Source organism: Hemiscyllium ocellatum, chromosome 12 (assembly GCF_020745735.1).
Source record: "Hemiscyllium ocellatum isolate sHemOce1 chromosome 12, sHemOce1.pat.X.cur, whole genome shotgun sequence".
NCBI classification, from domain to species: domain Eukaryota; kingdom Metazoa; phylum Chordata; class Chondrichthyes; order Orectolobiformes; family Hemiscylliidae; genus Hemiscyllium; species Hemiscyllium ocellatum.
This window is the reverse complement of record NC_083412.1, coordinates 93,007,425-93,031,457: the sequence shown is the minus strand read 5'-3', so window position 1 is coordinate 93,031,457 and position 24,033 is coordinate 93,007,425. Positions and strand designations below refer to the sequence as shown.

The window sequence follows — 24,033 nt, the reverse complement described above, 5'->3', positions numbered from 1 at the left end:
GCTGGCAATAAAAATGATATTATGCACTTGTATTTCTTGTTATTCCTGCGTGACCTGATATTCTGCCCTATTCGTACTGCAGCTTTGGTGTAGATGCACTGGAAAAGACAGAAAATATGTTGGAAAATGAAATAATCCATTTGCAACAAACAGATTTTTGTTCTGTAAAATGTATTTAATAGCAAAGTACCATCCCGGATGTGAGTAGTTTCTCTACCTGAGAAGGCTTGTTAAAACAAGTTGCCTGAAAGAAAAAAGTGCAAGGTGAAAATTTGGCATTTTTATACCTAGTACTTGGCAAATTGCCATGTCTATCTGGGGGAATTCCTATGTCACATACGTAATCAATAGTATAGAGTGTATCTGTCAATGGAAACACCTAGACACCTAACCTAGAATTATCATGGTCTTTGATAAGCCTTTCAAAAAACAAATTGCTGTAAATTTGTTTGTAAAGTCATCTTCAAAACAAGTCTTAATTTAAGATACATAGAGTTGAAGACTTTTTTTAGGCTATCAATTCTAATGATTAAAAATATGCATCCAACAGCACATAAAGACTTGGAGAAGGTGAGGACTGCAGATGCTGGAGATCAGAGTCAAAAAAAGCTTGTCATCTCAGCTACATTAAAAGGTCATAACCCTAAATCTGTTCATTGAACAAAACACAATATTGATAGGTTAATTATTTTGCTTAGAGTGCTCCTCTATTTAATAAATAAGGTATCGATCTAGTTTGCTGCTGTGTCTGGTTGAACTAGGAATGGTCACAATGCAGAAACAGCCAGCTGTAAACTGCATTAAACAAACATATACGAACATCTACAATTTTCAAAAAACTTACGTCTTTTATTAAGTGTAACTTTTTATTAGTTACTGAAATTGAAAATTCTAAATCAGAATGTAAAATTACTAACCCTAATCAATAATTACCAACAGCATTTTTTCTCTAAACTGTGCAAGTGGAAACTTGAAGTCTTGTTGCTCAGCAGGTTTGGCTTAACCCACAGTCAGAGCAGACGAAACTGAAAATACTCACGGCAAATGCGGAGAAATAGGATTTCGCTGCACTCACTGTGCATTCTTTGTTGATTCTGGGAAGTCTCTCCTTCAGGAAGTGTTTAGAAGGATGGAAGCCACAGCTGTGGAAGAGGAGTTGAACTGTGCTGTGTGTCACCAGATGCACCAAGACCCTGTCTCTTTGCTCTGCCAACACAGCTTCTGCCGCAAATGCCTTGAAGACATTTGGGCCCAAGAAGTCAGTCAGGATGGGTTCAGCTGTCCCCAGTGCCATCAAACTTTCAACCCCAAGCCCACTCTGAAGAGAAGCACTCCCACTGTCCCCTGTGATCACTGCATCGACAGTGAGTCCCCAGCTGTGAAGACCTGTCTGAAATGTGAAACCTCCTTCTGTTCCTTCCATTTGAAGACGCACATGATGAAAGAAAACTTCAAGGATCACAAACTAGTCAACCCTGTGACTGACCTTATGCTCAGAAAGTGCCCAGACCATCAGAAAAATCTTGAGTTCTTCTGTATAGATGATGGAGTTTGTGTATGTGCCTCATGTGGAGTTATTGGCAGACACCGATCCCATAAAATGGTGGGTCTGGATGAGACAGAAGCTACAAAGAAGGTAAGATCCAAATCCATTCTTGTGCCAGTGCTCATTATCATTAAGTCTTCCAGGAACTCTAGGTTGGGATATCTGGTCGGCATGGATGAGTTGGACCAAAGGGTCTGTTTCCATGCTGTACCTCTATGACTTAGCTGGATGCTTAATGTACTTTTTTTATACAACTGCAAATGTGTTGCTGGTCAAAGCACAGCAGGTTAGGCAGCATCTCAGGAATAGATGCTGCCTAACCTGCTGTGCTTTGACCAGCAACACATTTGCAGCTGTGATCTCCAGCATCTGCAGACCTCATTTTTTACTCGAAGTTTTTTTATACAACACCAATTTATAGTCCAATGGGTCTATTTGGAAGCACTAGCTTTCTGAGTGCTGCTCCTTCATCAGGTGGTTGTGGAGGTTAAGGTCATGCTCACAGAATTTATTGCCAAAAGAGTCCAGTGTCACGGAGATGTGATACAGAAAACAATCTTAGATTATGATTTGGAGTTGCCGGTGTTGGACTGGGGTGTACAAAGTTAAAAATCACACAACACCAGGTTATAGGCCAACAGGTTTATTTGGAAGCACTAGCTTGCGGAGTGCTGCTCATTCATCAGGTGGTTGGGGATTATAAGATTGTAAGACACAGAATTTATAGCAAAAGTTTACAGTGTGATGTAACTGAAATTATATATTGAAAAGACCTGGATTGTTTGTTAAGTCTCTCATCTTTTAGAATGAACGTGTTGGTTTCAGTTCTTTCATATGTAAATCACAGAACATGTAAAAGTTACATTCTCAAGTGAACTTTAACAGTTGGAGTCATGTCGGCCCAGATAATGCATTGAAGGTGTGAGATGCCCTGTGTGAGACTGTCTGTGCCACAATGGTCAGACTGATTCTCATCTAAAAAATAGATTTGCAGAATCTTACATGGATTTCATGCAGTTTTTGAGCAATGTAAAATGTAATTCTGCAAGTACAAATTCACCCCATAAACTTATATGTGTATGTATGCATTTGTGTGGTGGGTTGGGGTGCAGGACCTATGAGTTCTGTGAGAGTTAGTGTGTATGTGCGTGAGTGTGAGTGTAAAGGGGTATAAGTCTGTGAGAGGGTGCGTGTGTGAGTGTGGGAGTGTATGTGTGAGTATATGAGAGAGGGTCGACGTGAGTGTTTGGGTCTGTAGGGAAATGTGTGTGCGTGCGTGTATAGGAGTGTGTGTGTTTGTGTGTGTCTGTCTGTGTGTGTGTATCTGTCTGTGTGTATGTGTAGTGTGTAGGAGTGTCTGTGTCTGTCTGTGCGTGTGTATCTGTCTGTGTGTATGTGCGTCTGTCTGTATGTGTGTATAGTGCAGCACACAGAGACAGATGCACACGCACAGACAGATGCACACACAGACAGACACAGACACACAGATACTCCTATACACACACCACCCCCGTACAGGCACACACACTCTCCTACAGACCCATACACTCATGCAGACCCTCTCACATACACAAACATGCATATCCCTTTACACTCACACTCGCACACATACACTCCTAAACCCCGGTCCCCCACCCACCACACACACATAAGGCAAGATACTGATGATGGTATTTGGGAGAGTGATGGGGATACCAGAAATTGCTGTAGAAAGGAAGGTATAGCCATGGGCTCTCTTTGGCAAAAGCTGCCAAGGGAGGAGAGGAGACTTAGGTTTCAAGATCATGTTTGACTGGCCCGCGAGGTAGAAGGCCTTGCTCCCAGCTTCCTTTGAATTCTTAACTTCCTGCAGGGACTGACTACTTAGAGAGGTAAGCATTGGAAATCAAGCCTTTTATAGACTGTGTAGAACTGAGATTTCATCAGGTGACAGCAAGAGCAGATACTTCCATCTATGTGCCCAATGCATGTACTCACCACTCGTATCATTACTGCACGTGCGACAGTTCCCAAAACCTGAGCATAATCGATGCTGACTCTGGTCCCAACATTGTAAACTGTATTTTCTTCATCCCCCTGGGTATTGATATCTTTTTCTGCTCCACAGGCCCTAATGAAATTATCTCAAAGCATTCTGACTGGTGACCAGAAACTGACCGTTTCCTAAGCTACTTATTACACACACCCAGTTAGCACAGAACCACTTCCCTTTATAACTCCTATTCAAAACTCTAATTTAAAATATTTCAATTTTCTTCCTAGAAAGAAATGAAGAATGAAGTTGAGAAACTTCAGACAGTTCTCCAGAATTGTATTAGCAAGCAGAAAAACTTGGAGAAATCAGAAGCTGAAATAAAGGTAGAAACTGTCAAGTAATAATGTTTCTCTCTGAACTAATGAAATGTCCATCTCAAAAGTTATTTTATTAAGATTGATTTGTAAATGCAAATACTTTATGATAACCTGCTGCAGGTGTGTTTCCAGGCTTTAATCTTCACCCAAATCTTAATACAGAAACTTGTTGTCAGTTTAGATTTATACAACTTCCAGTTTCTGTCACTGTGTTGACCATTGCATACTTTAACGTACTTCCCCATGATCTCTTGTGTAAAAGTTTCAGTTGTTAAGTAATTAAAATTGGAGAAAAAAAACAAAACATTGACAAATAAAATGAAGTGTCGGTTGGGTGTGTGACCCGAATAATCATTTGTAAACATAGGGTTTATGAGGAACAAATTCAATGAATTGCAGGCACTTATTCAGCTGGAAGGGCATTGCCATGATAGTTGTATTGAGAAACTTGTGCAACACTGTCAAGACTGGGCACCAGCTATTATATAATAAAAGAAGAACTGCAGATGCTGGAGATCTGAAACCAAGATAGAATTTGCTGGAGAAACTCAGCAGGTCTGGCAGCATCTGTGGGACAAAAGTGGAGTTAACATTTCAGTTCCTGTGACTCTGAATCAGAACTGAGAGCAACTAGGAAACAATGATATATATGTTAGAGACAAGGTTGGGGGATGAGGGGTAAAGGTAGAGATAAGCGAATAGGTGGTGATGGAGCCCAGAGAGAGATATGAAAGGTATAGGTATATGTGGGGATTATGGAGAACAGGCTAGAACAGAGAGAAGGTGAATAAGTCATAATAAGAGCTGAGGGTAACAGAGAATGTGTAGTCTGTGTGGAAAGCAATTATGTGATGTGATAATAGACCTGAGAGTGGTGAAAATGGGTCGGCTACACTAAAAGGGCGTGTATGATGTGGGTAAAAAGCATGGAAGGATAGAATCAGGCTCAACTTGATTTTGAGTCCCCAAGAGTGCAGAGTCCCCAAGAGGAATATGAGATGCTGCCTTTCAAGCTTGTGCGAAGGCTTACTGGAACAGCCGGGAAGAAGCTGGATTTGAATCTTCACACGGGCTGTGACAGAAATGTTGGCGTGGGAACACGGTGTAATTATTTTGTACCGGGTACAGCAAAGGTAGTAAATATTCTGTATCATGACATTATATTTTTTTGAAAATGTAAAATAATTATTGAGGATGATATAAATATGATGATGAGCAGGCCAACAATTGGAGAAAAATTGACTTTGAGAGGAATGTAACTTAGGAAAATGAAATGTTGTGGTGTACTGATAAATAACAATGTAGAATTGCATTGAGGAACCTTTAGCATATTATTCAACACAGCCCAGATATAACCTACTAAAAACACAAGAAAAGGTATAGCCTGAGAATTATAGCCACATAGTTCAGGAGAGATGTAAAGAAGCACTCCTATGCACAAAGGGTGACAGATGTTTTGAACTCTCTTCCACCAATGGCAGTGGATGTTGGATCAGTTATTAATCCATACTTGAGATAGATACATATTTGCTAAGCCAAGGTATTAAACGATGAAGACCAAAGGCAGGTCTTTGGGATGAGGTAGCAGATCAGCCAATGATCTCATTGAATGGTGGAATAGACTCAAAGGGCTGAATGGCAACAACTGGAGGTGGAGAAGTCAATGTTTCATGTCTAACCCTTCCTCAGGATGAGTCCACCTCCTGATGCTGCCTGGCTTGCTGTGTTCTTCCAGCCTCCTGTTTGTCTAATTTCATATATTAGGCATGATTTGGAGATGCCGGTGTTGGACTGGGGTGTACAAAGTTAAACATCACACAACACCAGGTTATAGTCCAACAGGTTTATTTGGAAGCACTAGCTTTCAGAGCGCTGCTTCTTCATCACCTCCACAACTATGGCTAAACTGCAAGCAGTTGGTCTGTCCACTGGAAGAATAGAACCCTGCTCCTCCCTCACTCCCTTGATACTTGACAGCCAATTGGCTGGAGGTGAGATTCCCACCCTTACAGGATTGGAAGGTTTCTCCTCAGAGAGCTGTCAGTCAATCAGAGGCCAGCAGTGCTCAACATAGCAGTAGCACCAATGGGACTAATGGCCACTGCTGGTATTATACCCAAGTAATACACCCAAGAACTGTAGTGGCCTGTTTGGAGTCAGGGAGGGAGGTCTGGGAGGGAGGCCTGGGAGGCGAGGTTTGAGAGGCCATTGAAACGTGTGGGGAGGGGTCTACGGTGGAAGCGGTGAGGTTACCTGGGCTGAGGAGGCTGTCCAATGGTCCAATGGGGAACAACTACAAATGAAAACCCAACCAACCTTTCTAAGAGGCTCTGTCAGTAAGCATGATCTCCCTCTTGCCACCAATCTAGGCTTGATGGCTGAGGGATGGGGCCCTGAATTAGGCATTGTTTATGGAGCTTGATTGGCCCATTGGTGGTGGGCTACACAAAGCCATGCTAAACTCTGATATGGGCAGGGAGGTTGTGGGGAACACTCTTTGCTGGATTTAGCATGTCTCCCGTCATCATACCCAACCATGGAGTAACTTTAAATCCACCCTACAAAGTCTCAGAAGGAAGCCCATTAAGCCATACTGGCATTCAGTTGAGCTGGCCAGCAAGTTTATTTCCCTGAAGTGGCCATCCACATTCCTTTCGATATTACCCTCCTACACAGCATGTCCCAGGTTAACACCATGCACTATGTAAATAGGTGCTCTTCCTTTTCCCTCTGTAACTATTAGGAGAAAGTGAGGATTGCTGATGCTGGAGATCAGAGTTGAGAGTGTGTTGCTGGGAAAGGACAGCAGGTCAGGCAGCATCCGAGGAGCAGGAGAATCGGTATTTCAGGCATGAGCCCTTCATCAGGAATGAGGCTTGTGGGCCGGGGCTGAGAGATAATTGGAAGGGAGGGGTAGGGTTGGGGGGAAGGTAGCTGAGAAAATGATCTCCTCACCCCCACCCTCCTCTAGCTTATTTCTCCATGCTTCAGGCTCACTGCCTTTATTCCTGATGAAGGGCTTTTGCCCGAAATGTCGATTTTGCTGCACTTTGGATGCTGCCTGAACTGCTGTGCTCTTCCAGCACCATAATCCAGATGGTGGGTGCTGTTGAAATCTACATTTATCCCATGTGGTTGTAGGGTCCCAAGGTGGAATATGAGGTGTTCTTCCTCCAGGCGTCGGGTGGTAACGGTCTGGCGGTGGAGGAGGCCCAAGACCTGCATGTCCTTGAGAGAATGGGAGGGGGAGTAGAAGTGTTCAGTCACGGGGCAGTGGGGTTGGTGGGTGCGGGTGACCCAGGGATGATCTCTGAAACGATCCGTAAGAAGGCGTCATGCCTCCCCGATGTAGAGGAGACCACACCGGGTGCAAAGGATGCAGTAGATGACATAGGTAGAGGTACAGGTAAATTTCTGACAGATGTGGAAGGATCCCTTGGACCCTTGGATCCTTGGACGGAAGTGAGAGCAGTGGTTTGCACTTCCTGTGGTGGCAGGGAAAACTGCCAGGAGGGCGGTGTTGGCTGCTGGGTGTCGTGGACCTGACGAAGGAGTCATGGAGGGAATGGTCTCTCTCGAATGCTGATGGGGATAGGGAGGGAAATATACTTTTGATGGGGTCCGTTTGGACATGACGGAAGTCGGGGAGAATGATGCGATGTATATGGAGGTTGGTGGGGTGAAAGGTTAGGACCAGGTTGTTCTGTCCTTGTTGGGTTGGGAGGGGTGGGGTTCGAGGGGTAGTACGTGAAGTGGAGGAGATGTCCTGGAGGGCATCGTTGACCATGTGGGATGGGAAGTTGCGATCATGGAAGAAGGAGGCCATCTGGGACTTGCGTGAAGTCGAGGAGATGCGTTGTCCCAGATGGCCTCCTTCTTCCACCCTCTTTCCCAGCAACACACTCTCACCGCTGTAACTTTTGCCTAACACCCAGTTCTTGCATCTTCAGCTAATGGGTACAGATTATTTTATATACTTTATTTCAAACTGTCAGCATATATTACATTTTTAACAAATCTCCCCTTAACCTACTTTGAACCAAATAGAACAACTCCAGTCTCTGAAACCTAAACTGGCAGCCAAAATTCCTCATCTTGTAAACTGTTCTGGTTAATCACCTCTGCACTCTCCTCAAGGATCCTCACCTTCTTCCTGAAGTGCGGGGAGCACAAGTGGCCTCAATATTCTAATTATGGCCTAACCTCCCAGCGTCCCTCCCCCGCCCCCACTCAGAACTTGATGGAGGTTCAGAATAACTTGCTGATCTTGTGCTCATCATTTCAGTTTTTCTTTGCAAAATTCCGTATGCTTACTAACATCCTCTCAATATGTCCAGCCACCTCCAAAGTGCTATTCATATGGGCCACCACTTCCCTCTGTTCCTGTGCACTCTTTAGAACTGTGCTATTTACTCTCTGTTGCTCTTTCTTTGCATGAAGTGCATTGCCTCACATTCCTATAGTCTAAATTTGACCTGTCTGTCCATTCTACAAATCCATCTTTGACCCGCAGTCAGTGAATACAGAGAGGAGATTTGCAAAGGTAGCACCAGAAATGCAACGGATACAGATATTAATAAAAACCATTTCATGGAATGCTGTTCACACTTCTTGTTGCTGTGGAAAGGCTGCCAACATCATCAAAGAGCCCTCCCACCTCGGTTACACTCTCTTCTAACCTCTTCCGTTAGGTAAAAGATACAAAAGCTTGAACACCTGCACGAGCAGTTTCAGAAACAGTTTCTTCGCTGCTGTCATTAGACCGAGTACGTCTCTAACTTCAAACAATGTTGATCTTGCTTTGTGCACCTTGTGTGCAGTGGTAACCTTGTATGCCTCTCTCTGTTTAAGCACTCTACGATCTGTGTTTCATTGTTTTCACTGTGCTTAAGTATATGTTACTACAATCAATCATATCAAATATAATCAAGTATACCAAGCTTGTGGAAAACAAAGGAATATAATTCCCATTTCAGCAATGCAAAGTCCTGGTTAAACTACATCCATTGTGAAGAATTTCATGCAGCACACCTCAGGGGGAAGGCAGTGCCAATTTATCAGAATGATACCTAGAGATCAATGGTTAAATTACAAGGAGAGATTCCACAGGATAGCTTTATTTTGCTTGAAATTCAGATGTTTCAGTGTTGGCTTAATTGAAGTTAGCTTGCCATTACGTGGAATAGATAGAGTTGATGCAGTAAAACTGTTTCCAATGGGCGAGAGTTGAGGATAAAATTTGGAACCAGAACTTTCAGGAGTGAAACAAAAACAGAAGGTGCTGGAAAATCTCAGTAGATCTGACAGCATCTGTGCAGAGAAATCAGAGTTAATGTTTCGGGTCCTTCTACATGAACAGTTTGAAATTCAGTTTCACAAATGGTAATTCAAGCTAGAACAGTTGTACAATTTGAGACTGATAGATTTATATCAATCAAATGCAAAAATGGATATGGAGTAAATGTACAAAAACAGAAATTGCTGGAAAAGCTCAGCAGGCAGCATCTGTGGAGAGAAATCAGTTACGTTTTCAGGTCCAATGACCCTTCCTTGGGATTGTGCATGTAGAGGTCATTGATAATTTCACTCCTGTGTTCTGAGGAAAGATCACTACAACCGAAACATTAACTCTGATTTCTCTCCTCAGAAGCTGCCAGACCTGCTGAGCTTTCCCAGTAATTTTTATTTTTGTTTCTGATTAATGGCATGTGCAGTTCTTTCAGTTTTTATGGAGTAAAGGTGGTGGAGGTTTCAGATCAGGTATGATCCCACTGAAAGGCGAAACAAGCACAAGGGCTACACAACCTACTTCTGGCATGTGACCCAATGATCTACATTCTTAGACATATCCCAATCTGTTCTGTGCATCTCAGTGTGTAGCAAACAAATTGTCCTGCGCAGGCCTGGTATGTAAAGGTAACAGCCCTGCATAAATGCAACTTGTAATGACAGTATTCATTGTTTCTTTCAGACACATGCCAGTGAGCTGAAGGGAAAGCTGTCGAAGATGTTCTCTGAAAAGAGGAAACAGTTAAATGAAGATGAAAAGTGCGCACTGAGACTGATCGATGAGCATGAGCATTCTCTGCTGTCTGAGATTAGTAACAACTTAGCAACATTGCACTTGATAATAGAACAGATGAGGTTACTCAATGAGAAAGCTCAGAATCTAATGCAAGAAGACAGCATCTCGTTTATTCAGGTACACCGAATTTGTCTTTCCCTTGATCTTTCCTGGTGTCCTCACTTTCTGAATTCAACAATAATACATTCTGCATATGAATGATAAAGAGTTCTTCATTCCAAGCATTATCATGTCCTCAGGACATCTCCCAAGCACGCTGCTGTGCCTAGATTTTCTCACTATGATCTTTAATTGTTGAGAAACACAGGCAAGGTGAAATACTAAATTTTTTTTTGTTCTTTCATTGGATGTGAGAAGCGCTGACTGGATCAGCATTTGGTGCCAATCCCTAGCTGCACTCTAGAAGATGCCAGTGAGCTGCTTTCCTGAACTACTGCTGCCCTTTGGGTGTAGATGTCAGTTCCACAATTTTGACTGACTGATAATGATATTTTTCCGAGTCAGGATGGTAAAGTCTTAGAGGAGTGACTGCAGGTGATGGTGCTCCTATGCATTTACTGCCCTTGTTTTTCTAGGCAGTAGAAGTTACCAGTTTGGATGTGGTTGTCAGTTTGTAACCTTTGACATGCTGTTGTAGCCACTGAGTTATTGTGGTGAGTCCAGCTGAGCTTCTGATCAATGGTTGAGCTTCTTGGGTGTTGACAGAGCTTTATTAATTCAGGCAAATGGGCAGTATTTTGCATCACACTCCTGACCTGGGTCTTATAGATGACAGAGCATTTTGTATTTTCAGACAGACACTATCACTTTATCAAAATCCTGGAATTCCATACCGAAGGACATTGCGGGTCCACCTTCAGTACATAGTTCAAAAAGGCACCACCTTCTCAAAAGCAACGAGGGACAGGTAATGAACACTGACCTAGCCAGCTAGTCGCACATCCCATGAGTGATTAAACAAAAGATGAACCAAAGTTATTGAGAATATTAGTTATGACTTTGGTTAGAGCTGACTTAATACTGAGGGAGATAGTAACTAGTACAAAGTAAGGCCTCACATCTCTTTTAAATTGTAAGTGCAGTTAATATTTTTAAAAATTAGAAAAATAGTAAATTGAGGACTGATGTTGGGAACTTCTTCAAATAGTCAGCAATTGTGACAGGAAATTTCAGAATAGAAAGTACCTGCATCACTTCAGAACCAATTGGGACCTGTACATTTTAGAGTTTTTCTGAGTGAATGGTCTTTCCTGTCCATAAGTGAATGAAAATTAGGCTGAATAAAGCTGATTGATTGTTTTCACACTCTTGCTGCTTGCGGCACAGTTAGTGCTGTCTCCCAACTGTCCACTGAATGTCCTGTAGGGAAACGTTGCATCGTTCAGTTACTCTGATTCCCTCCACTGTGTTTGCTCTGAATCACATTCTCTTTGGTGTTATCAATGGTACCCTGATTCATCTCCTCCTCTTTTATCTACAGAAATCGGCAGAGCTCCTTCCCAAGTAAGTTTCTTTCAGACATGGGTAAGTGCTGCTGGAGGAAACCTTCACCAGTATTTTGCTGAAAATTTAAGGATTGGGAATTTATGCTGCAAACTATCCTCAACCATCAATTTCAAACTGCTGATTTGAAATCTCAGTTGCATAACAGAAATAATGTGGGCTGTTTCAACTTTCCCTCCCATTTATCAGTAGCCTGTTATAAAATAAATACAAGAAAAATTTGGAGGAACTTCATCAAATCGTTGACCGATTGCAGAACAAAGGTAGGCCATTTGGCCCATAGAGACATCTAGATCTACAACACAGAAAGAGGCCCTTCAGCCCATCACGTCCATACCAGTCAAAAGTAACCATCTAACTATTCTAATGCCATTTTCCAGAACTTGGCCCATAAACTTCTCTGGTTAAAGCCCAGCAGGTCAGGCAGCATCCAAGGAACAGGAAATTCGACGTTTCGGGCCAAAGCCCTTCATCAGGAAATTTCCTGAGGAAGGGCTCTGGCCCGAAACGTCGAATTTCCTGTTCCTTGGATGCTGCCTGACCTGTTGTGCTTTAACCAGCAACACATTTTTCAGCTCTGATCTCCAGCATCTGCAGACCTCACTTTTTACCCATAGACTTCTCTGCCTTGGTATCAAAAGTGAGCATCTAGATACTTCTTCAATGTTATGAGGGATTTTGTCTCTACTGTCATTACAAGCAGTGAGTTCTAGCTTCCCATCACCCAAGGCTAAACATTTTTTTCCTCACATCTCCTCTGAACCTTCTGGCCCTTGTTGCCTGGTCATTGTATTGATTTGATTTATGGCTGTCACATGCACCTAAATACAACAAAAAGTTTTGTTTTGTGAGCAGTACAGATCATAATGTACAAGGACATACAGATCATAGGGTGTTTGGACAGAGCAAGGCATACAGGACAATGGCTGCACAAGAGGTACACAAAAGCAGAATCAACATTAGATTTGAAATTTGAGAGGTTCACTCGGAAGTCTACTGACAGCGGGGAAGAAAGGGTTCTTGACCTTATTGGTACGCGTGTTTAAGCTTTTGTATCTTCTGTCTGACGGAAGAGTTTGGAAGAGATTATAACTGAGGTGAGAGACATCTTTGATGATGTTGGCTGCCTTTCCATGGCAACAAGAATTGAAGATGGAGTCAATGGATGGGAGGCTGTCTTGCCTGATGGTCTGGGCTGTGTTCACAGCTTTCTGCAGTTTCTTGCTGTCCTGGGTAGAGCAGTTTCTGTACCTGGCTGTGATGCAATAATTTCTGGATAGTATGCATTCCATGGTACAACTGTAAAAGCTGGTGGGGGTCCTTGTGGACATGCTGAATTTCCTGTCCTCAACTTCAGTTTCTCTGATATAAAGAAGTATAATTTGGATTAGCTTTGAAAATTCTGAAGGGGTTATAATAGCAGGAAACCACGATCTCTGTAAACATGTGGATATCAGTGACCTAATAAATAGCTGTTGAGACCTCAATTCTGTCCTTTTCATGATGATTTGCTTGTCAATTTCACCCTTTAACATTTGAACTTCTAACTAAAGTGCTGTTTTTCTCTGTCATTATAGAGTTGTTGAAACTCAAAAGCTCACCTTTCCAGATCCTCCAGAACCAGTCTTGAACCTGTCCAATCTGTCTCAATTTCTCAAAGAGTGGATGGAGGAATCTGAAAAGTCTTACTCAACCAGAGAGAAACTGAGACAAATGCATGAATGTATGGAATCGACTTGCGGAGAAGCACCAGCTGAACCAGCACGTGTAGCCCATACACAGAGTAAGCAATTGAATCCTCTTCTTCAAGAAAGTGAGAAAGTGTGGCATCAATCTAATATGATGATTTGAAAATTTCAAAGAAAGCTTTGGGTAAAATGTAGCCAGGTAGCAGCCACATTGACTCAGAGGATGTTGTCAGATTGAGTGATTGTCATAGGACTGAGAGCACATTGGCTCAGATATTCCAATGATCAGGCAGTTATTTGAACGGCGCAGTCTGGAGTGGTGGATCAGGAACATGAGGAATCCTTGACTCAGAGGGAATTGCCCGGGAAATCAAAGGATCTGGTGGGCAATTCCTCTACATCAGAAACATTCTGAGAAAGGCATGAAAGGCGGCAAATTCACAGGGTTAAGACTCATCATAAGGTCATTGCAGTTCATGTCTGGCATTTCATGTTTTTGCACTCTGTCATTATTATTTTTGTGATATACCAACCCTTAGATGCTATATGCAAGGCTGTAAATTTGAGATTGTCAGAGTGAGCTCTTCTTTTGGAAATCTTTACAGTTCTTCAGGAAAGGTCAGTGAATTAAAAACCTACTTTAATCCATGGCTAACTGTTAAATTGATCACTCACTCATTATTAAACCAAACTCTCACTCCTATACCTATACAATGGTCTTCCCCTCCTCCTATGTTTCTAAACAATGTTGCTCTCATCCAGTCTTCTGTTATTGATTTCTATTGATAAGGAACAAGAACTTGCATGTTTTGATGACATTATATATTGCCTTCCACAGACTCCTGCATGGTTGTTTTTCTACTGTTGGAAACACTGTGAAAAACTGTATTGCAATGAGCGTTTAAACATTCAGGCACAGCTTAATTAGTTTCTCCAGCTGGTTATCAGTTTATATCACAGACCTTTCTTTTCCCTCAAACACAGAGTAAATAATGATTTCCAAAAGAAGAGATAACTCTTAGAGACTCAAATTTACAGCCTTACATATAGCATTTAAGGGATGATATTTCGCAAGAATAACAATGACAGAATGTAATAACATGGAATATCAGGCATGAAAACAATGCCCAATATTTATCATTGCCTGCTCCAAGATGTGGTAAACACCATATGTATAAATTATTCAGGCTAAATGTACTCATCAGATTTATTTGCAATACTATAACCATAGAGAAGTACAGGCTACATGTAAAATACATTAGTTTTGAATCTCAGTCCTGAGCAGTGTGTTGACTAGTAGGAGGTGACAGAATGAAAGATGTAATAGTGAAAGGGAAATATTTGAGGACATGAAGTGAAATCAGACAGAGGTCCCAGATCGTGTTATGTTGAATGGTAGAAGGAATTAGAATCCAAAATTAAGGAAAAAGCCTTTTGGGTTGCAATCTTGACATTAAGTCTGATCCAAATATAAGATAATATCAAACACTGAACATCAATGATTTGGAGGAGCTGGTGTTGGATTAGGGTGGACAATGTTAAAAATCATACGACACCAGGTTGTAGTCCGACAGGTTTATTTAGAGACACAAGAAAGCTGTTGTGTAATTTTTAACTGAGCATCAAGTAAACTTCACCTTCATTTTGTCATCCAGTTTTAGAAATATCAGAATGAATCAGAAATCAGATTAACTTTGAAATCAGACTGAATCTGAAATTAGATTGAATCTGAAATTAGATTGAATCTGAAATCAGACTGAATCTGAAATTAGATTGAATCTGAAATTAGACAGTATTAATTAGAATGGCATTAGGTGGCTCACCCAATTCAAGGCATGATTCTAATGGTTTCCACAAACAAATTGTGGCACAACTTGATCATAGTGCAACACTGGGGAAAAGTGCTTCTTAAAGTCATAGATGAAGTCATATGTAGAGATGCTTTTAAAATCTCTATACCACAATTTACAGGATTACACATGAAATATTTTATTAAGCACTAGGTCATATGTTATTAAACAATAAGAGTCGAGATTATGGTATACAAACATGTAAATTAAGCTTTGACTTTAGCCATGCTTTGCTTAATGACAATATTACAAACTTATACGCAATCTTTAAGATTACTGTATAATTCAGCAAAGAATTTGAAGTGTATATGTTGCTTGGATCCAAAGCCAAAGAATTCATTTTTGACTATCCCCAGCTACTGGCTTTGTGTTCAATGTACCCAACCTCTCTATAACACTGACTGTAATCTACATGCTGTGTCACTCTATGTATTGTTCACACTCTTTGTTTCTTGCACTGACAGTTTTGGTATTCCTAATGTTTTGTTCACTTCCTTATTTACATTAACAGTTACTGACGAGAAAATTCTGAGAGAAGCCATACCCAAATCCTCTGTAAGACCAAGATTAGCAGAAGCCACTCCGATTGTCATCAAACTGCAAAGTAAAGTACTGAACGGCTTTCCAAGAGAATCAAAAGGTGCGATTATAATACTGAGAGAAAATCACATGGAAAAAGCATGATGCTTAGTGTGAGATTACTTATATGGTTTAAGTAAGTGAGGCAAAAGCCATGACAGACATGAAGAAAATGTTAGATGTGGGAGAAATAATGAGGTGAATTCATCAGCTTGTCCATTTGCATATTGGTCTTTGCTGTAGAAGTCCATCCCTGATGCAGGGAAATGTGACAGCAGGAAATTGTTTTAAGAGAAAAGAGCTGTGCCACATTGCAATCCATGTATGACGGTGAAGTGGAGTGAGATAGTTACAGACTGCCCTCAGCATAGGCTTTCCACCCAAACTGGCTAATTTACCAATCCCAGGCAGTTGGTTTAGACAGCTTAATGTTAAGGGTTACAGAAGAGATTCAAAATTTTTAATGATTTAAAAGTTAAAGCACATGGTATGGGAAGTAATACACTAGCATGGATTACACTAACTGGCTAACAGGCAGAAAACAGAGAGGAGGAATAAATGTGTCATTCGCAGTTGGCAGACTAATTAATGGAATATTGCAAGGATCACCACTTGGGCCCAAGTTGTTCGCGATATATATCAATGATTTGGATTTGGGCACTAAATATAATACTTCTTAATTTTCAGATGACAAAAACCAACCAGGAACATATGTGGAAAGATATAAAATATTTTCAGGAGGATTTCAGGAATAGATGCTCATGGAACTGAGGGAAAATTACTGACATGGCTGAGAAATTGATTGAATAGAAAGTAGGGATAAAGGGTCAGTGCTGAAATTGGCAGAATGTGACCAATGATGCCCTACAAAGATCTGTATTAAGACCTTGATTATTCATATTATTTATTAATAACTTGGCTAATGGCATAGAAAGTTATATATCCAGATTTGCTAATGACACCAAGATAGGTGGCATTATAGACAGTGTAGATGACAGCGCAAAATTAGACAGGGATATTAATAGAGGTGAACGGGAAAGTCATGGCAGATCAAGTCTAATGTAAAGAAGTTTGAAATTATCTATTTTAGACTGAAAAGATCAGGGTCCTTTCTAGATGGTCTGAAGTTAAATGCAATGGATTTCCAAATGGACTTAATGGTTCAGGAGCATAAATTTTCAAAATGTCACAACAGGTGCAAAGTATAGTTAAGAAAGCAAATGGAATGCTTTACACCTAGAGTTTTGGAGTACAAGGAAAAATAAGTTATTTTGCAGTACAAAATCCCGGTTAGACATCACTTGGAGTACAGTGAGCAGATCTAGGCACCACTCCTTAGGAGGGATGCATTGGACTTGGAGGGAGTACAGTGTATGTTTATAAGAATGATACCTGGACTTCAGGGGTTAAGCTATTAGGAGAGATTATACAAAATAGGCCTGTTTTGTCTAGTATTTAGAAGATTACAGGATGAGGTGGTGAAAGTCTTCAAGATGTGAACAGGAAAAGACAGAGCAGATAATGATAAACTATTTCCACTGGTTGAGGATTCTAGAACTAGGGGCATAGTTTGAGAATTAGGTCCAGAAATCTCAGGGAGAAATGCTAGGAAGCACATCGACACACAAAGATTGGGAGACGTTTGGAACTCTCTTCCACAAATGACAATAACTGCTGGTTTGGTTGTTAGCTTTAAATGGGAGATAGATTAATAGTGAGTTTTGGGAAGATTTGTAACTATGGTTGAGGCTCAGAAACCCAAACATATAAAGAGAAAGCAGGAATTTTCAGCATTGCTTCGCCTGAGGCCCATTGAAGATATTACCTAGTAGGTAACGAAACATCTGGAAATGAACCTTCCAGCTCAGCGAGCAAACCTACATTAAGATAGGTTAATTTTTATTAAGTGAAGGTATTAGGGGATATAGGCCAAAGGCAAGTTTATGAAGTTAATCTATAGATTAGCCATAATCTCATTGAACAATGGAACAGGCCCGAGGGCTTCTGTGTTCCAGATGGCTCTGCTACCTGTTGGGGTCCAGGCCATGGGGACGTTTACTTGGGGGCTGGCAAAAATGTCATTGTGGGAGGGAGAGAATCCAGTTGTCATGGTCCATGCAGATAGCATAGATGGAACAAGAAAGGATTTGCTTCTGGATTGTATTATTAATTACAAAACAGAACCTCAAAGGTAATAACATCTGGATTTTTATTTGAGCCAAGAGCAAATTGGGCTGAGATAACTAAAATCAGAAATGAAAGCATGTCTGAAGGCTGGTGTGAATGGAAGAAATGGATTTTGAATTATGGAGAGTTGACACCAGTACCTGGAGAGATTGGGTGCTCTATCAGATGAGGCCAGATCCAATTTCTTGGTAGTAAAGACAGTAGAGAGAGAACATTTAAAATAAACAGCAGGGTTTAAAGGATCATGAGAGGATAATTCAAAGGGACAGATAATGGAGCAGGATAACCATATTTGTCATGGTAACGAGACTGAGCCAGACTGTGATCGATGGTCAATAGGTAAATATGAAGCAGTGGGTGAGGTCAGAGATAGCACAAATGGTAAAAAGACAGAACTAAATCTTCAGTACCTGAGCCCATGCAGTGTTCAAAACAACATGGATGAAGTATTAATGCAGCTGGAAATAAATATGTGAGATCTTTGGCCAGTAAAAAGACATAGTTACATGGTGAGTCAGAAAAGGACTTACATATTTAAGATAATTTGACATTTTGAAAAGACAGAATGTTAGGGAAACGTTGTGGAGTCATTTTGTTTGTATCAAATTAAAAGAAACACCATACAATCTGCAGAGATTAGAGGTAGGTCAGAAGATTGGTCAAGTTTTAAAAACCAGCAAAGAACAGCTAAAAAAGAGGCAGAGAGTAAAGCATGAGAGGAAGCTAGCTGATAATATAAAATAGGTAGTAAGAGTTACTAAAGATTTTTTAAACAGTGAATGTGGAGTAATCAGAACAGTCATGATTTTATTGAATGGTGGAGCAGGCTTGAGGGGCAGAGTGTCCTATTTCTTATGTTCCTATGCTGATTTTATACTGAGTGAGTCAGGGAATTGATAAAGGAAAGCACAAAATGGTGAACACATTGGGTAGCTATATTGTGTCTGTCTTCATTGTGGAAGATTTTGAAATCTTCTCAAAAATACTTGAAAATCAAAACACGAATAAGTTAGAGGGAGTTAAAACAATTACCATAAAGTCAGGTAGTACTGAAATGGTACATAAACAGGGAAAAGATATTGTTGAAACTGTAAGACATAAAGGTTGACAAGTCCCCAGGACCAGATGATCTGTGCCATAGTGTCTTCAGGGAAGTGTCTGCAAAGATAGCAAATGCATTGATTATTGTCTTGTATAATTCTTTACGTTCTAAAAAGGTCAAAGGGAATTGCAAAATAACTAATATAACATTATTCAAGAAAGGAGCAAGACAGAAATTCAAAAAGTAGTGCCCAGTTGGCCTTAAATCCATCAAACAGAAATTGCTAAACATTTTTTATTAAGATGGTGTGGCAGGATGTTTAAAAATAATAATATGATCAGGCAGAGTCAACATGGCTTTCTAAAAGGAAAATCATGCTTATGTGTTTTGTTAGAGTTTTCTGAGGAAGTAACAGCCAAGTGGAGACAAGAGGACTTACAGCTATGGTGTACTTACATTTTTAAAGATATTTGACAACATACCGCAACAAAGAATATTATAGAAGAGGGTGCTGACAGTAATAAATGGGTAAGGATTGGCTAACTAACTGAGAGTAGGAATAATTGGAAATTTTTTGGATTGGCAAACTATGACTAGTGATGCTCCACAGGGGTCAAGGTTGGGAATTCAATTGATTAAAATTTAGATCAGTGACTCAAAACACAGATCTGAATATACTTTTGTTTAATTTGCCAATGATGCCAAGAGCTGGAAGCCATGATGTGGAGGTGTCAGTGTTGGACAAAATCAGAAACCACATGACACGAGGTTAAAAAACCAATAGGAGAAAGTGAGCACTGCAGATGCTGGAGATCTGAGTTGAGAGTGTGGTGCTGGAAAAGCACAGCAGGTCAGGCAGCATCTGAGGAGCAGGAGAATTGACGTTTCGGACAAATGACCTTCAGGAATGAGGCTGTGAGCTGAGGGGGTGGAGAGATAAATGGGAGGGGGGGGTGGGCTGGGAGGAAGTTAGCTGAGAGTGCGATAGGTAGTCAGAGGTGGGGGTAATAGTGATAGGCTAGAGAGGAGTATGGAGTGGATAGGTGAGAAGGAAGATGGACAGGTAGAACATGTCATGAGGGAAGTGCTGAGTTTGAAGTTTGGAACTGGGATAAGGTAAGGGAGGAGAAATGAGGAAACTTGTGAAATCCACATTGATCCCGTGTGTTAGAGGGTCCCTAGACAGAAGTTGAGCCATTCTCCCTCCTGGCATCAAGTGGTTAGGGAGTGACAATGGAGGATGGCCCACAATCTGCATAATCCTTGGCAGAGTGGGAGAGGGAGTTGAAGTGTTCGGCCATGGGGCAGCTGAGTTGGTTGTTACGAATGTCCCAGAGATGTTCTCTGAAATAGAGAGAGACCTGGTGGTATACCTGGGTGATTTGGCACACAAATAAAATAAAGTTCAATTTCAGGTACAGCAATTGATTGGGAAGGCAAATGGAACATTGGAAATTAATACAAAAGGAGTGAGGTATGCAACTAGAGAAATGTTAATGCAGCTATGTAGGGGTCTGGTAAGATTACATCTGAAGTATGTGTGCAATTTTGGTCTACTTATCTGTAAAAGTTAAAAATCACAAAATACAGATTAGAGTCCAACAGGTTGAGTTGGAAGCACTAGCTTTCAGAGCTCTGCTCCATCATCAGGTAGTGGTAACTACCTGATGAACAAGCACCATTCTGAAAGCCAGTGCTTCCAAATAAACCTGTTGGACTATAATCTGGTATTTTGTGATTTTTAACTTTGTCCACCCCAGTCCAACACCAGCTCCTCCACTCTTTACTCCTCACCAATTATCTGTAAAAGAATATAATTGCATTAGAATCACTTCAGAGAAAGTTCACTCAACTCATTCCTGGGATGAATGGTTTGTGATTTGAAGAAATGTTGAACAGATTGAACCTTTACCCATGAGAGTTTTGAAGAATGAGAGGTTGATCTTTTTGAAGCTCTCAAGTGGGCTGTTCAAATGGTGGATGCTGATAAGATGGCTCTTGTAATGTGGGAGAATAGAGTGAGGGGATACAGGTTAAGAATAAAATGTGTGTCTTTTTAGATTGAGATAAGAATGAAGTTTTTTCTTTCAGAGTACAGTGTACGGTTATGTGGGAGCTCCCATTTTAGGGGGGAAGACTGTCAGTTTCATGTGCAATAATTGACCTGGCAAATCTGCACCTTCCTCTTCAGGAGAATTGTCACAGTTGACCCTGGATCCAACTACTGCAAGCAAGAACTTAATTCTGTCTGTTGATCTGAGATCAGTGGTGTACAGTGAGGAAGAACAGCCCCATGCAAGTAACCCATCGAGATTTAAAACCTACTCCCAAATCCTCTGCAAACAGAGCTTTTACTGCGGCTATCATTCCTGGGATGTGGAAATGGATGGAAATTGGTGGGGAATTGGGATCACTTATGGGACCATACCGAAGACAGGCAGTAATTCCGATCTCCGGAAAACGTCAAAAGCTTGGTGCTTATATCAAAGCATCAGCATGTTGAAAGCCTATCATAATCACAAGCATACACCAGTACCACTGAAATCCTCCATCAAGAAGATCCGAGTTTTTTTAGACTACGATGCAGGAACAGTATCATTTTTCCAGGTCACTGACACCCTGATACGCTTGCACATGTTTAAAACCACATTTACTGAGCCTGTGTATCCAGCGTTCTGCTGTGAGAACAACACCAGGCTACGACTGTCAAATTAGTTTTGTAATTCTAAGAGTTGTTCATTTCTTTTAGAATGTATTTGTGTGTTGCCCACCATCACTCGCTGACATTGAGAGCCTTTGGTGTGGTGCTGGAGTCACATGTTAACAAGACCAGACGAGATCTTTCTGGTGAGACCATCCCTAAATTGCACATACTTCAACTGCGATATCCTTGGGCTGAAGTGCTTAGTCATCATGAGCCGTGACCCAGTGTTACATAGAAACGTAGGAACAGATGCAGGCCATTCAGCCCCTTGTACCTGTTCCACAATCAATGAAATATGCTGTCTAAATCCATATACCTGCCATTAGCCCATACCCCTTCATACCTTTGCTTAATAAAATGATATCTATATCAGAGCTAAAATTAACAATAGATATCACATCACGTCACTTGTGGAAGAGAATTCCACTCATCTCTCACTCTGTGTGTAGCTTCCTAATATCTTTCCTGAACGACCTGGCCTTAATTCTCAGATGATGCCCTCTAGGTTTAGAATCCCCAACCAATGGAAATAGTTTATCAATCCCATCTTCTCCTGTTTCACTCAAATGTGCATATGCTTTGTTTTATTCATTCACAGTTTATAGATGTTACTGGTCAGGTTAATATTTATCATCTATCGCCAGTTGCCCAGAGCTCATCAACGCTTCTTAGACGCACCTTCTAAATCCACAACCAGTTCCTCTCAGAAGGACAACAGACAATTAATATTCCAACCACACAAATGCCAGGCAAAATCCATCACCAATAAGAGACAATTTAACCACTACTCCATGACATTCAATAATGTTGACATCACTGTTTCCCAGTCTATAAACAACTTGAGGGTTGCCATTGACCAGAGTCTCAACTAGACTCACAGTATAAACACAGTGGCCACAAGAACAGGTTAGAGGCTAGGAATACTGTGGTGAGTGACTTGCCTCCTGTCTCCCCAAAACCTGCCTACATCTAGAAGACACAAGTAAGGAATATGATTGAATACTCCCCACCTACCTGGATAGGTGCAGCTCCCACAACACTCAAGAAGCTTAACACCATCAGGACAAAACAGTCTATTTGATTGGCACCACATCCACAAACATCCACTCCCTCCACCACTAACAGTCTGTAGCAGCAGTGTTACAGTCAGCAATTTACCAAAGATCCTTATACAGCACTTTCCAAACCTTAACCACTTCCACCGAAAAGGACAAGGGCATTTGCTACATAGGATTACCATCAGCTCTAAGTTCCTCTTCATGCCCGCTCATCATCCTGAATTGGAAATATATCACCGTTCCCTCATTGTTACTGGATCAAAATCTGGAAATTTCCTTCCTAAGAGCTTTGTGGGTCAAACCACAAGAGGTGGACTGCGGTGGCTTACCAAGGCAGCTCGCCACCATCTTCTCAAGGGCAGCTAGGGATGGGCAATAAATTCTGGCCCAGCCAGCAATGCCCATGTCCTACAAGTGAATAAAATAAAGTTCAGAGTCAACCACACTGCTGTGAGTCTGATATCACATGTAGGTCAGACCAGGTAAGGGTGGCTGATTTCCTTCCCCACAAGGACATTTGTGAATCGGGTGGATTTTTACCATGACTGACAATGACTATGAGGACCCCATTGGGGCTATTTAAGGTAGAGAGGCATTTGAGTCTGGGAAGAAAATAGTTAAATTGGAGGGAATATAGGGAAAATGTCAAGGAATGAGGGAAGCGAGGAAGATTGTCAGAATATTTTATCAGCTGCATGATTTAGAAAGAAAATACATCAACATATGTTTAAAGTATGATTCTATGATCTGTAGAGCTTTACTAATACTCGCAAAGTTCTGTTCTAATCAATTTTTCTTTTTTGAATAAAGTGAATATACAGTGCAGTGAATGGAGCAAACAGTTCGATATTAATATAATGGTTTCGTTGAATGCCAAATCTAATATGATGTTTTCTCATTTCCTGTGTGGTTCTCCCTCAATGTCTTGTGCTATTGAGCTCACTGCATGTGGTTTATAAGTTTCTACAAGGATGTGGTGGGAAGAGGTTTCTGGCTGAGCAGGCAGAAGTGACTGATTCCCACTCAACTAAACAATCACTTTCATGTGAGCTCCTTCTAGAATAAAATCTAGGTAGATGCATAAGGGTGCAATATTTATGGTGATGCCATCTTCTGGATGAGAAGTTAAATCAAGGCTCCTTTTTGAGCACGCAAATGAATATAAACGAGCTAGTGGCAATATTATGAAGATGTCTAAGTGTGTTCTCCCAATGAGGTAAAAACAATGACTGCAGATGCTGGAAACCAGATTCTGGATCAGTGGTGCTGGAAGAGCACAGCTGTTCAGGCAGCATCCAAATGCAGCGAAATCAACGTTTCGGGCAAAAGCCCTTCATCAGGAATAAAGGCAGTGAGCCTGAAGCGTGGAGAGATAAGCTAGAGGAGGGTGGGGGGTAGGGACAAAGCAGCATAGAGCACAATGGTTGAGTGGGGGAGGG

General features: G+C 41.2%; 1 protein-coding gene across 2 annotated transcripts; it reads left to right on the top strand.

The window, feature by feature from the left end:
* The first annotated feature begins 1,062 nt into the window (after window positions 1–1,062).
* Window positions 1,063–23,372, top strand: LOC132820871 (E3 ubiquitin/ISG15 ligase TRIM25-like). 2 transcript variants are annotated; one of them, XM_060833230.1, is made up of 8 exons: window positions 1,063–1,636; window positions 3,809–3,904; window positions 9,870–10,100; window positions 10,777–10,890; window positions 11,464–11,486; window positions 13,064–13,269; window positions 15,536–15,664; window positions 21,024–23,372. In XM_060833230.1, the coding sequence occupies exons 1-8, from the start codon at window positions 1,130–1,132 to the stop codon at window positions 21,545–21,547; spliced, it is 1,830 nt and encodes a 609-aa protein (XP_060689213.1). In that variant the 5' UTR covers window positions 1,063–1,129; the 3' UTR covers window positions 21,548–23,372. The 2 variants fall into 2 exon arrangements, with proteins under 2 accessions (XP_060689213.1, XP_060689214.1); XM_060833231.1 differs by lacking the exon at window positions 10,777–10,890.
* Window positions 23,373–24,033: the final 661 nt, after the last annotated feature.

Bases quoted from the DNA above. Each gene is read 5' to 3' on its own strand.
- LOC132820871 (XM_060833230.1), top strand. From the start codon at position 1,130: ATGGAAGCCACAGCTGTGGAAGAGGAGTTGAACTGTGCTGTGTGTCAC. The intron at 10,101-10,776 runs GTACACCGAATT...TTGTATTTTCAG, and splicing joins ACAGCATCTCGTTTATTCAG to ACAGACACTATCACTTTATC. The intron at 13,270-15,535 runs GTAAGCAATTGA...TTACATTAACAG, and splicing joins ACGTGTAGCCCATACACAGA to TTACTGACGAGAAAATTCTG.